This window comes from Nannospalax galili, unplaced genomic scaffold (genome assembly GCF_000622305.1).
Source record: "Nannospalax galili isolate Female #2095 unplaced genomic scaffold, S.galili_v1.0 scaffold698, whole genome shotgun sequence".
Taxonomy (NCBI): Eukaryota; Metazoa; Chordata; class Mammalia; order Rodentia; family Spalacidae; genus Nannospalax; species Nannospalax galili.
This window is the reverse complement of record NW_008341886.1, coordinates 1,812,230-1,826,785: the sequence shown is the minus strand read 5'-3', so window position 1 is coordinate 1,826,785 and position 14,556 is coordinate 1,812,230. Positions and strand designations below refer to the sequence as shown.

Below are 14,556 nucleotides of genomic sequence, written 5' to 3'. Positions count from 1 at the left end.
TATATATAAATAAATATATAAATATATATATAAATATGAGTTCACAAACTGAAAATTTGATGAAAAACCTTATTAAACATTGCTAGTAGTGATATTATACAAGGAAAAGTTAATGATGCTGCCATGGCTCAGCTGTCTTCCCGTGGACTGCTAGAACCAAGGATGTGCTTCACAGTTGGTGGCGTGCCTGTCCAGAATGCATGAAGCCTGGGTTCCATTCAGTTCCCAGCATGCTTAGCCTGGGTGTGGTGACATACCCCTGTAACCCTGCCATTCCTGAGTGGAGGCAGAAAGATGAAGGCCATCTTTAGCCACACGGTGAGTTTGAGGCCACTCTGGGACACCTGAGACTGCTTTTTAAACAGTACAAAAGCAAACCCAGTGGGGTTTGCTCTCGGACTTACTTTCACTTGTGGAATAATCCTGTGGGTCGAGTATGCCTGACTCCTGCAGAGATCGAATACAGGAGTCCACCAGCTCCAGGCCTGTTGTAAGCTCATCCTCGATATCTTTTTGACCATCTGAAATAAGATATTTTAAAGTGATAAACACACAGTAAGGGAATACTAAAGCTTTAGGTTATCACGTAACAATAAAACACATCTATCAGGTTTCCATTAGACGCTGTTTGTAAGCCTTGTTGACAAGCACTGAAGTCAAAGTCAATGAATTCTTTGTGCCTGGAGGAGATAAAGTTATTTGAAAATTAAGAGACCTTAACAACACCCCCTCCCAACTATGAGATATCATAATAATTTTACTTATTTTTATTGTTCGGTTTTTCCAATTCATATTTAGTAAATCTCGTAAAGTTGGTAAGACAATCACAGTAGGAAGGTATAAGAGTCATCAAGTGGCCATACTGTACCTTGTGACTGCCAGTGAAACTGCTCTTCTGCAGAACTGCAAAACAAGAGAAGACACGGCTGTAATGCATCTAGTAGATGAGAAAGAACTCGCAACCACAATACACAAAGGCACATCAGGGCGGAAAGCAGGCTCCATGAATTCTGCTTTAATCCCTCACAGAGCAAAGGGATCCCACTGGGATATAATCTTAATTTCATGCATTTGGTGCCTATTTCTTTTGATTCTCTGATAATACTGGATAATACCCTGTTATAAACGGACACTGTTCAGTATTTTCCTGAAAGACAGCTTTTTTTAAAAAAAACAAATCCAATCCATTAATCCTGTTATCTACAATAGCTTATGTATAATTCAGTTTTATCCAATTTTAGTTACTTTAAAATATAAGCCTGAACAGCGTCATATAGACTTTGTAAGGTAGCCTATCAAAGAAATGTATATCTCATTTTATTAAAAAGAAGATTAAAAAAAAACTTTTTACTTTTGACATTTCTTACACACATTCTTTTCAGTTGATTATTTTGGCTTAAATTATGCGATTTAAAATTAATAGCACATTATGTGATTGAAAATTAACAACACATTACCACCAACCAAATATACATTTTGAAAATTCTGACCTAAAAATTTATATTATGGAATGATCCAGATAGAAGGACTCATTTGTATATACATATATATATATATATGTAATACCAATGACATTTTCCAGAGTAGATCTGTATAGGTGTTAATTTATTGCGTATGCTTTATTAAATATAAAATCGCTAAACAAATGTAAAGTTTCTGATGTGAGCAGCTTCCTTTGTACATGCAGATACTTTCAACACCACCTTTTCTTCGCCAATAAATGGTAAGAAATCAGTATGTCGATGACAGACACCATTTTGAGAATGATTTTCTGCACTTATTTCACGAGATCTGTCCTTGGATCAAGCAGCTCCTATGAATAGCTCATCAGTTCCCCAACAGTAAGTGGATTTTAGACCTTTAATTTGTACCTTAGAGTCAGCTTCTGAATACACTTATGGGGGAAAAAGGGAATTCTGGTATAAATCAATGTTCAGAAAAGCTATGATTGATTTAAATGAGTTCAAGAACAGTGAGTGCCTTTCGAAGCACATGACGATTATAGGGTGTCTTGTTCCTGAGCCAACTCATATTAGCAAAATGGAAAAGAGTACTAAGAGCGAAAGACAGGACTGACACATGAAATGGTAACTACAAATCCAGTCCCAGGCAGCTCTTTCATGCATTAAAAAGAGATAACATTATGTCAAAGTTATATCTAACCGCAGAGTTCAACCTTTATCATAGTAATTCTAAAATCAATATTTAAAACATTCCAAGACAGCTTCCCTTAGTGGGTGGCACTGAAGATAAGGCAATTCAATCTTAAAATTCAAGAATCACAACAAATCTGAACCGTAGCAGCCTGGATGCTAATCCTCACAGAACATTATTTTTCAAGGCTGTGCTATCTGAATCCTGATATTCAAACACTAGTGTCATAGGTCATTTTCAGAAGCTGGACTAGAGCTCAGGCATATTGATTCTGACTAACTCTCAGTGCTCACTTCTGTTATAATCACACGTGGTAATTTTTTAATGTAATGTAGGTGAAGTCCCACCAGAAACCTATATGCTCAGAAACTCCATAGGTTGGGCTGGGTGTCTGCACTGAATTAGAGAATTCTATGATCCTTATGTGCTGTGAATGCTAGAATCACTATGTAGGATATTCACTATAAATTCAGAGCTGCTCCAAACTTCATTCTTCTATATTCTGAGTCTGAACAAACTCTCAAGGCAGCAGAAACTTCTAAGTGTGTGTATGCAGTGGATTTATGTAGGCGTAGAAAACACTTCTATATTGTAGTGGGTTGAATGGTGCCCTCCCTTAAAAGATAAGTCTACATAAACATCTTGAAACCTGTGCATGACGACTTATTTGGACAGAGCGTTTTGCAGATGTCTTAATAGTTAACTGTTTTCAGATGGGTCATCTACAGAGGGGCTTTAAATCCAATGACACAGCCCTTACAAGAGAACGAAGAGGACAGATACAAACACAGGGGAGATGGGCAGGTAAAGATGGGTGGAGGCTGGAGTGATTTCAGCCATAAGCCACAGATGAGTGGGAGCCCTAGAGGTGTCAGGAGGTGGTTTGGAAGAACTTTCTCTTGTGTTTTCAGAGGGAATGGCCCCCTCCCCCCCTCCAGTTGACACCATGGCTTTGAACTTTTGGCCTCTAAAACTACAAGAGAATAGGTTTGTATTGGTTTAAGCCACCTGGGTGTGGTAACTGTCATAGCAGCCTCGGGAACAGCAAATGGTGTTTTGTTTGTTTTTCTGATATAATAAAGAAGAATTTTCAGGAGCTACCTCCAGGCCTTTCTATGATCTTGGTGCTACCACAAGCCTGTGGCATTTGCTGAAGCTTACTGTGTACCACGGCCTGGCTATTTTGCAATAATCTTTTGTTTATTTTTAATATTTTATTATTTTTATGTTTATGAGTGTATTATCTGCAAGTATATAAATACACCTATGTCATGCAATGCTGGCCAAGGTCAGACGAGAGCACTGAATTCCCCTGGAACTGGAGTTATGGACAGTTGTTAGCTGCCATGTGGGCGCTGGGAATCGAACCTGAGTCCTCTGCAGGAGCAGTCAGTGCTCTTAACTATTGAGCCATCTCTTCAGCCCCAAAATAGCTTCTGCTTTTTTAATCCCCTTTGGTCTTTTGTGAGATAGGGTCTCCCTGTAGCCACAGCTGGCCTGGAACTCACTACAGAGACCAGACTGGCATTGTTTTCACAGACATCTGCCTGCCTCTACCTCCCAAGTGCAGGGGGTTTTGGGTTTTGGTGGAGGGGGTGGGGGTGGCACCACACCCAGCTCAATAATCTTTTGTAATGGGGCTCAGTGATGTTAAAGAAGTCAACCACACAGCTCGTAAGTCTCTCATCAGGAATTTGAACTAACAAGTCAAACTCCTCATGCACAGTCACAAGTCACAGGAGTTTGCTTAAGTTACCACACATCTAAACCAGTGTAGGCCCATGGAAGCCATGCCCTGGGCTCAATAGAGTTCTGCTCTCCTCTCCTGCAGGGGTACTGAGGAGCACATTGCCCAGCCACCTGCATGGAAACCAGGTTTCCCTAAACCACAAGGGAAGCCATGAAGACATCATCTCCTGCACAAGCACAGCCGAGCCAGCCTGAGTTTTTCCCATTCTCTCTCCCATGAAGCCCAGTGTTTTGACAGGTTGGTGAGAATGGACTTTTCTGCTAGCCTACACAGAACAGGGAGCGCAAGTGAAAGAAAACAGTATTGCAGAAGTGGGAGGGCGGATCCTGTGGAACGAAGGTCATACTAACCAGCACAGCAATGTACCAGTGTTTGTGTCCATAGGCAGCTCCGGGTCTTAGCTTTGCCCAAGCAGAGGACAGAGCTGAGAATGTCCCAGGACAACCCTACCACAGAAGAGTGGAACCCCTGGTGTTGCTCATCCTTGGGGTCTATCTGCCGCTCTGCAATAATGGGTGAGTTGTCACCCAGGGCTCCGTATCATCACATTATAGCATATTTATTTTTGAGTTCATCTCTTTCTAAAGTGTTTCAGTTTTACAATGCCACAGAAACGAGACGAATACGACTTTTTTTTATTATTACAATTGAAAAAAATAGTACCAATGATGGTGAGTATAAAACTGTCCTCTCAGAGCCGGGCCATACTTCTGGGCTGACAAAAGCATTAATCAGTTCAACGGTTTCCCTGATTCCTTTCACACTGTTAAAATGCATTAGCAGTAAGACTGAGCATAGAGAGAAGCCATCCCCCGAGAAACCTGGCTTGGATTTCATTTCCTTTAGGCGCATACTTCCCTTTCTCTGCTAGGGGATTCTATGCAATTGCGTATTTTATGCACTTGATTCCTTCTCCTAAAAACTGCTGTATGGTAGATGTTTCCTAAAAAGAAAAGAAAAAAAGGAAGACACAAAGAGAACTAAGTACTCATTTAATCAGCGTGGATCCTGCCTGTGTTGCAGACACCCTCAGATCTGGTGTTAGGAATTAACTACAGTGAGCTCCCTCAATTATATAAGTGAATTTAAAATAATGGGAAAATCCATTTTAAAATGACATCATTGCTCTTTTTCTCCATGTCACATGTGAGGAAAATGACAGAATTGCTTCTACAAAATATCAGCTTTGAGATCGTTTGCACATTTCTCGTCAGCAACCAAGAACTTCCAAGTTCTAAGGGCATAAAGTGTGTATGTGGTGGGATCCGTTTAAGCTAAGAATCACCTTGAGCTCAGTGAAAACTGATTTCCACTCCCACCATTTCCAGTGATAGCCTCCCTCCCACTGCCAGGCCATTTCTAATAAAAAAATATATGAAAGTTCAGAGGTTTGCTTAGCATCAGGAAAAGACACAAAGCAACCCATTACTTCTGACACCCTGTCTCTGATGGACCCTGCTCAGATACATTTTCTTATTTTCTTTTTCACCTTTTGGATGCCCAAAGCATCAGTCTCTACCCTGGACCCTGTGGAGCATTATTGATCCCAGCTTCTTTCAAAATGAAATTAAGCTCCAGAACTATGATGTTTTTGTAAACTTGGCTTTGAAGTTAAACAAAGTACCTAAAACATAAGCAAGGGAAACTACTGTAAAATAAATATAAATAGTTTCCAAAGTAATATTTGATTCTCTACAGGAACAAAGATCCTTATGTTGATGGCATCTGTATGACTTGACCTTGCTTCTAACAGAAACTAGTTTTCAATGGTAATTTTTCATGGGGCACCTTACATGAGCAGGGAGTGGTTGCAAAACAAAATGACCTTAGCCAAAAGTCTCAGTCTGTGAAAATTCCATGTACATGGGAAAAATGATGATAATCGATCCACACAGTGTTTGCTGCAGGCCACTGTTTCCCTCTTATAGTTGTTGATGTGCTTACTAGTTTTCAGTGGGAATAGCTCCATTTTCCCAGAACTTTTAGTAGAACTGGTTTCCCTTCAGTTACTGCATTGAGGTTTCTATAGCTGCCTATAGAACTGTTCCTAAATCAATGTCATATCCTTCATGCAAATAACATGCCCATTTCTTTCTTAGATAACACATTTTCTTTTAATCAAAAACATATTCCATAGCTATGATAAACATTTATACAGGGCTACAAAAATTACTTGTGAACTACTGAGCTTCTAACCTAAAAGATCACTTGTGTGAACTCTGAAACAGGACTCCCTGGGTCTGGAGTCCAGCTCTGATATGTTCTGATAGAATGTGTGAATTGCAGAAGAGCCACAAGCCTCATTAGGGAAAACTATAAATCCCTTAAAGCATCTAACTGGCCGGAAAGCAGCAGCCTAACCTTGCTCAGGCCTTATCAACTGGTCACTCCCAGGACTGGACTGAGACTGTTTATGGAGACCACCTTTCTCTTTTGATGCTACAGATAACTTGCCTTCCTGTCTGAGAAAATAATCTTTGGAAAAAGAGACCCTCAAGGACACCAGACCCTGTGTGCGGCAGAGTTCCTCTATCAGTCCAGACTGCTCCCCCTTTTGAAGCAGATACCCATTCTGGAAGAGCTACCAGCCTTTGCTGTGCTCCTTGACTAGAGAACACATTCTTTGCCTGTGGCAGGTCTGGTTCTGACTCTTATTTCTAAACTTTAAACTCCTTCCTTTTTCCTTCTCCTAAATCTAACAGGTTCAATCCACAAAACTCTGACAAGCCTTGAACTGGAATGGAGACATTATGAGGATTAAATAAATGCACTTATTTCAAGTGGTTCATGTAGGAATGACTTACAATATGTACAGAATTGAATCTGAACTTAGGACTTTTACTTAACCTTGCAACAAAAAGTTACTCTATAATGTAAACAAGTTCACTGAGCCAGGTTCACTGTGACTTGGGCACCAGACCTTGATCCTTTGGGACCCCACTTTGTTCTCTACCCAAAATAGTGAATGCATGTGAGTGTGCTGAATTAGCATATCAAAGCTCTGGAAGCAGAGTATTGGAATTCATAGTCTCATTGAAGGCAGTGAGAATTAGGAAGTATGCTTGTCACTGTGTATATGAGATCTGGAGGCCTAGGGATCAAAGGGCTCAAGATTCTCTGATAAGTAAGGGTGGACCCAAGCTTGTCATTCCGCAATTCATTTTGGAGAGTCTGTCTGAATAAATGTCTATGTAAGGCCTGCTTCAGACAGTTCAGACAGAAATCAGAAGGAATGGGTGGCTCTCAAGTTTTGGTCTGCTCTCAGCCTTAACACTAACAGGTAGGTGGATTTTTATTCAGGTATAACTATAATGTGGCTTAGAAACACTGCAGGTTATATATCTGAAGATCAGGGGCTTGAGACATCTAGAGGAAACAAGGAACAGCTTAAAATTATTTATAAATTATAATTGGTCATGACTATATTCATTTATTATAAATTATTGATGTCAATAATTATGTTGATTTATTATGGTTTATCCTAATCTATTTGTTAGATGGCAGTATGTCAAGTCTGCTGTGGGAGGATCTAAATGGGAAAGTGCGAGCAAGATGTGAAAGAAATGGCAAGCGTGGCAATTCCTGCACCTACGGTGTTGATCAGGAGTCATGGGAAGACACCAAACAAAGCCTCCACATGCTCTTGGAGTACCTAGATGAGAGAAGTTACCAGCTCTCAATGACTTTTGCTGTAGTCTGAGTGTTAATGTCCTCAAACGCCAATGCGTTGAAGTCATGTCTCCCCAGGAGGCATTATGGGAAGACTGTGGAACCCCTGAGAGGTCCATACATCTTTAGGTCATTGGTTTGTGAGACTCGGCCCTTCTCTCTGTGCTGTCTGGTTAGTGAGGTGATATCACATGATAGAGGGTTTGCTCCGTAACATGCTCTTACCACAGTGCACCACCTTGCCTCTCCAAAGCAGTGAACCAACCAAGCACTGAGACCTACACAACGAAGAGCCTGAGCACCGTCTTCTTCTGCCCATTAGTGTTATTTTCTTTTGTCCGTTAGTTATCTCAGGGATTCTGTTATTTTGATGGAAAGCTAACTTATGTAACTTCCAATAGGACAGGGGCATCCGTGGTCAAATGTACAGAGCTGGAGAAGTTACTGCATCAAAAGCTGCGTTCAAAAACTTTGCACACAGGTCCATGGGCCTTCAGTAAGTCACCTACTGTCTGGAAATCGCAGTGAACTCACTGAAATCGCAGTGAACTCCTTTTTCCCATAAGGATTTTATGAAAGTTAAGAATGTAACTTAAAGTTAAGAATGTAAAATCCATAGAACAGTGATAGAAGATAGGACTTGTCAACAGTGGGGGGAACCATAAACAAACCTTGAGGAACAAAGGCCTGAGGAGTGGCCAGTTCACAGAATGGAATGCGGTGCAACCAGCCAGTCATATGGAATCCAACTTGTCTATATTTGGGGACCAATAAATATTGTCACAAAATATGGCACAGGTTCATCCAAATTTATATTGTCTATCTTTTACCCACTGTAAAATAGGGACCAAATAAAGAAGAGTGTGATTTACAAAGAAAGACGGCTTGCTTTAAACTAAGTTTTCCAATCAGAGTCGTCTGGGCTACCTCTCCTGTCACCTGATCAGAGTCCCATGGGCTACCTCCCCTGTCACCTGATCAGAGTCATCCGGGCTACCTCTCCTGTCTCTGATCAGAGTTTTCCAGGCTACCTCTCCTGTCACCTGCCATCAACTCTTACTATAGTAAAAAACAGAAAGACCATTTTCTATTTTCAAAACCATGTGAGAAAATATAACAGATTCAAGTTGCTTTTATTGATTTCTTTTTAGTTTGAAGCTCTAGAAATCCATACTCCTAAGCTAATTTACTTTTATCATTAGCGACTGACACATCATCCAAGCAACCCATAGGACAACGCAGCATCAGCTCCCCCACTGTGGCCTGAGCACACGTGGCTCCTGCATGGATTGCAGAGGGTCACGACTCTATCACATTGGGAACGAGCCAGTGAGAGCTAAGCTAGGAAGAAAGAAAATGCATTAAAAAAAATCCTTCAAAATAAATACTCTGGTTTATAACAACCACAAAGAATTACCCTGAGGCTCCATCTTCCTAAATGTGCTGTCTGCACAAAAGCCAAGCACTTACCATGGGAAAGAAAGACATTCAAGTTTCTCGTCATGAAATTCATTTTATAGTTTAGGAGTTGATTATAGTTATATTACAAGAGGCATATTATGTATAAAATTCAATATCAGAAGCAGCGACAAATGGTGCATTATGAAGTATAAATTTCTCATGCTGTATCTTCTATGGATTCCTGGGAAACTTCTCATGCATGGGCTAGAAATTATTTTTTAAACGATTAGACTAGTACAAAAGACATTCGCCGTAGTTAGAGCAATATTTCTAACCATGTTAGAAAATAAACTATCGTAATACCTCTGCCAGTGGGCATTCCATAAATTGGAACTTAGTAAGTTACAATTTTTGATGACTAGGGAAGCTGTTGTGAAGTGCTCGCCAAACGATTTAGTCAAACCATTTGTGTAGGTTATGTGCTAATGTTGCTGCGTTATACACTGCGACACTGATGGTTTAACTTTGGCATTCTCTGTAACTCAAAGTCTGCTGTTGATTAATGTAAACATTTCGTTTTCCAAGTCTAGAATAAAGAGGGCACTCTGGATTTTGCAGCTGGATCACTCATGACGGTACCATCATCATCATCATCAACAACATCATCATTACTATTATTTGAGGAGGAGAAGAGACGTTAGTTTGTTGACAGTGATACCCATCAAGGATGTCCCAAGTGCCAGTCCTCAGCATCTTTTGTACACAATCACTTTGCTCCCCAAATTATCCCTGCAACGTGTAAGTACTTCCTTAATTTTAGGAATACCCCTAAGTAAAAACAAGGCTAAAACCTATGTTTCCTGGTTTCCTATGATTGTATATGTGAATGTGAGCAGGTCTATATGCATGAATGTGTATACCTATGCTGTGAAGTTTTGTGTGCATGAATGTACATGCGCACGTATGTCTCTGTGTGTGTGTGTGTGTGTGTGTGTGTGTGTGTGTTCAGGCCTTGCTTCCTTTAAGGCACACAAATCTCCAGCTTTTTATTCACCTGTTCCCTATATGTCCCTGTTACAAATATGAAAAAGCCCGGGCACCAGGTTGGACTGGAACAGGTAAGGTTTTGTTAATATAAATGAAATTTAGGCCTTATAGCTATTCCCTGGAAACGTGTGCTGTCTGGTTCTTGGGAAAGAGAAAAAAGTTTTTTGTTTTGTTTGAGAACAATAGATGATTTGTAAAAAGAAAATTTGACTTTGCCTTTTCTTAAAGAGCAGAAGCCATGACGTACATGGACAGTAAAGGCCATTGCGTTCTGAGCCTTCACTCCCTGAGGAGCAGGAGCGGCCTTCTCACCCTGAGTCTTCTGAAACCCCCTGAAGACCACTGAGGAAGTTCAGTGGATGTATGAATATTCATAGCAGATCTAATCAGGATCACCTTCACATACCTCTCCAGTGGATTTCATGCATTCTGTCGTTTGTGTTAAGGCCTATCGTGTCAACTTAGTGTCCCCAGATGTTCCTCAGTGCAAGTTCATCCATTGAGACCTAGTCAGCCTATCTAGAGTCCCTCCCTTTAAGAAGATCAGCTCTTCTTTACCCAGCAGTAATCAGCTGCCAATAATTCTTCAGCTAAGTTTGGGGCTTGCTGCACATTTCCCCAGTTCTATGCTGGGTTTTTGTCTGCTTCAGTTTGTATGGGTCCTGTGCATGCTGATGCCATTGCTATAGGTTCATATGAGCAAGGTCCCAGGAGTCTGTAAGGCTCTATTTCCATATGGTCATTCACCTCCTGCCCCGGCTCTTACAATCTTTCCACTCTGTCTTCTGGAATGGTCCCTGAGCCCTGGGTTGGTAAAATTTAATACAGGAGTCCTGTCCAAGGACCCACACTCTGCAGACTCTTATTCGCTATACTTTGGCCATTTGTGTCCTTTTGTGTTCATGGTCCTCTGTTGCATAAGCTTTTGACACAAGGTAAATAACGATTCTTAAAAAATTAAGCTACCTGAAAAAAATAAATAATAGTCTTGAAAAAATACAAAACTAGAGAACTGGAGAATAGATTATGGGTTGCGAAGTCTTAAAGCTAGGGACAGGGAAGGATGGCTGCAAAGGGGAGGGAAAAGGAAGACTTGGCTTGATAGAATGTGTCTGTGTCTGGTCTGTGCCTGGACATCTTGACTTTGGTGGTGATTGCACAAAGCTATTTGTGTGACCATTCTCTCTCTCTCTCTCTCTCTCTCTCTCTCTCTCTCTCCCTCTCTCTCTCTCTCTCACACACACACACACACACAAACATGAGTGCATATAAAACTAGGGAAATGTGTATATTATAGCAGTGTCCTAAGCTGCGATGCAGCATTGCTTACATAAAATGTTACCATTAGCGGGATCCAGGTGCAGTTGCAAGTGAGCTTTCTATGGACTTTAATCTTATATTTTCATATGAATCTGTATTTGGAAATAAAAAGGGAGACTAAGAATACAGTGGGGTATGGTTTGGCCATGCATCATTTTCTTTTTCCAGAGTTGGCTTCTCAGTCTATAGGATGCTATTTGTTTTTCCCGATGTAATGATTAAAATAGAAGAAATGAAGATTGGGAATACGGAATAAAGAGAAAGGAAAGAAGGGAGACGGAAGAGAAGAACACGCAAGGAAAAGGGGCTGCTGCTCACGTTCGTTCTTCCTTCTTCCCAGCCAGAGCTGAGTGAACCTGCTCGGACTCATTTCTGCTCTGTTCTGTGAATGAGATGTTATCCCTGGAACACAGTACACCAGTCACACTGCTGATCATGTGCAAGGACTGTCTGCTCCTGAAGGGAACCTCATACATTATACCCCAGCTTCCCTGCTCATCAGGATACAGAATGCTTTTCCATTGTCATTTATTTCCAGGGAAAATTTAAAGCAATACTTTGGCTTTACATATTGGGACGAAGTACAAGTTCTGCAAGTCCAGCAGATTTCATACACTGCAAGTCATTGGTTCTCTGTTAACAAAGTCATTGAAGCAAGGCTGCTGCCTGGGGAACATGCTCCTGCTCTTTCCACTGATTTGCAGGGAACAACTGCAGACAGTCTCTCACGCTTGTCCTCCAACTTGCCATCCCAATTCCTGGAAATTGGCCTCTTTGACTAATTACATCTGTCTGTTGCTTTCCACATTCATTGTGCTAAAGAAAAACCTCACACATTTAAACCCACTTTCCAACATTGAGTATGCGAGATTTAAAACTGAAAGACTGGATTAGATTCCATACCTTCTGCAAGGACGGAGCAGCTGTTTATCCTGAAATATTATTTGCATGAAAGAATAAGGATTTGAATGTGGGGTCTTGCTAAACAACTATTTGCTTATAAAATATCTAAAATCTTTTGCAAAGCCACAAATTAAAATGTTCTTACTTAAAGCACAATTTCTATTTTTTCAAAAAGCCCTCAGAGGTTTCCCATTGCTGAGAACATACCTACAGCCTTCTGTGGAGCCTGGTTGGTTTGTGAGGACTGCCTGGCCTGCCTTCAGGACCTCATCTCAACTGCCTGGCTTAGGTGCGTCTGAATGAGGCTTTGCATCCTCTGTGATCCCACCCCATCTTTATCCCTTATCATAATACGCTGGCTTAAGCTGTGCTTTAGTATTTCCCTTTGCTGAACCACAATCTCCTTGAAGACAGAGATCAAACAGCATCTGTGTTTGTAAGCTACTGCATGAAGCTCTGGGACTGATGCACACGAAACGTGCTCGTGGGTGGAAGTGAGCACAGCGAGGACAGTGCAGGGCTTCCTCTTGCTGCTGTAAGTGGATCCTTTACTTAATTAGACGTCTTTAGATTCGTAGTGTGACACAAAGATGTCTAACAATTCATACTTGTCATAAGTCAACATCTAGTAAGAATATCAACTCCTTGGTGAACTTTTTGATTGGTACACCCTTGTTTGGAATAAAAGCATCCTCCAATCAGTTGCTGAACTATCAGAAATGTCACCTCAAAATCATCCTATGTGGTCAATACTTTAACAGCAATTATTGTTTAAGAGTGTACTATAGACGCTTTTATGGTGACAGTGGAATCTTGTCTTAAGTTTTACACATCTCAATACTGGTAATATTTTTGTTTCTGTAATTACGTTTTGTTTGAAAATTTCATACATGCATACAAATGTTGTCATCAAATCCACCTCCCCGCCCTGCCAGTGTGTGCACGGGTCTACGGCCATCAACTGGAGCACAGGTAGTCTCTTGGGGGCCATAGTCCTATGAAAACTGACCTTCCCTCCTCTAGCTGGCTACAATTGCTAATAGCCCCCAAGCTAGGGGTGGGACTTGTGACCTCTCAGCTGTCCACACTGGGATTTTGTCCGGCTTGATCTTACACAAGTCTTGCACATTCTGTCACAGCTGCTGTTGGGAGCCAAAAGGCCAGAAGAGAAACATCTTTATGGCTTTGGGAAAAAGATAGCTTTATGGTTTCCTGCGAATCTCTATGGCCTTGAGAAAAGACAGTCTTAATGGGTTTCTGTAAGTTTCTATAAGATAATACCTGGTTGAGGAATGTGGGAAAACAACTTGTGACCCAAGTCAAGTCAGCCTTGAGAAATATTTACTACCGATGTTAGTCCTGGGAAATGTTAACCACATGCCTTCTCAGACAAACTCCTCTGCCCCTCTTTGACAATTAGCCCTTAGTGGAAAATTCCACCAGAGCCCCTCTTCCTTTGTCTCTATTCCCGCCTTCCACTCCCCCCGCCCTGAGCCTACTATAAATATACGCTGTGTGTACTCAATAAACGGAGCTTGATCAGAACACTGTCTTGCTCCCTTTCTTCATGTTCCTTATTTGTCATTCTTTCTAGGACCCCCACTCGTCGTGCCACTGTAGAAGTATCCTGCGGGTCGGGACAGCTGCTATGAACTTGCACACATCTAGATCATACCTCATCCTCTCTAAGCTCAGGAATTATCACAGAAGGAAGCCTGTTGGGAAGACTGAGAGCCAAAGGTAGTGGATGACTGTAGCCCTTTTCTCTTAACATCGGGATATACCTTGACACAAGAGAAGGGGAAATGATTTCTCCAATTCCCCTACATATACAAAGAGTCTGTCTTTTCAAATAGCATTGCATTTTATTTTCCTTCATTGACATGTCTTTTGTTTTCACTTATTCTATTCAGTCCAATGCATAAACTAGAGTGAACTAATTTTCCTTGCTCTAATTAAGACCATTGCAACTCACTCAAGCTTTCTGTTAAATGAAATATCATTTTCACTTATAAATGTTCCATGATGTATTCCCAGTGGCTTCTAAGTGGTGACAATTATAAGAAGATAAATCTGAACTCAGCAGTGGCACTTGTCATTAGCATGGCCTGTTCTGCTCCTGACAACTTCATGTTTGTTTAAGGCAAAAGGGAAAGCAGCATCCAGAGAGGGGCTTGACAAAGAGGCACAGGAAATGCGCAGCCACTGAGGAAATCCTTCATTTTAATTTGTTAGTTTAATCTGGTTTGAGAGGAATTCACAAATTCCTTCTCACCTAATGTGCTTAATGACCTCAGTAAAGTGAGTGGGTG

General features: G+C 41.1%; 1 protein-coding gene across 1 annotated transcript in view; it reads right to left on the bottom strand.

The window, feature by feature from the left end:
• The window catches only part of Ctnnd2 (catenin delta 2), a 1,011,454-nt gene that overhangs the window by 460,772 nt on the left and 536,126 nt on the right, over positions 1–14,556 (bottom strand). Inside the window, 2 exon segments of the mRNA XM_017799239.2 lie at positions 405–521; positions 869–903. Of these exon segments, the coding sequence (XP_017654728.2) occupies positions 405–521; positions 869–903 (152 nt within the window).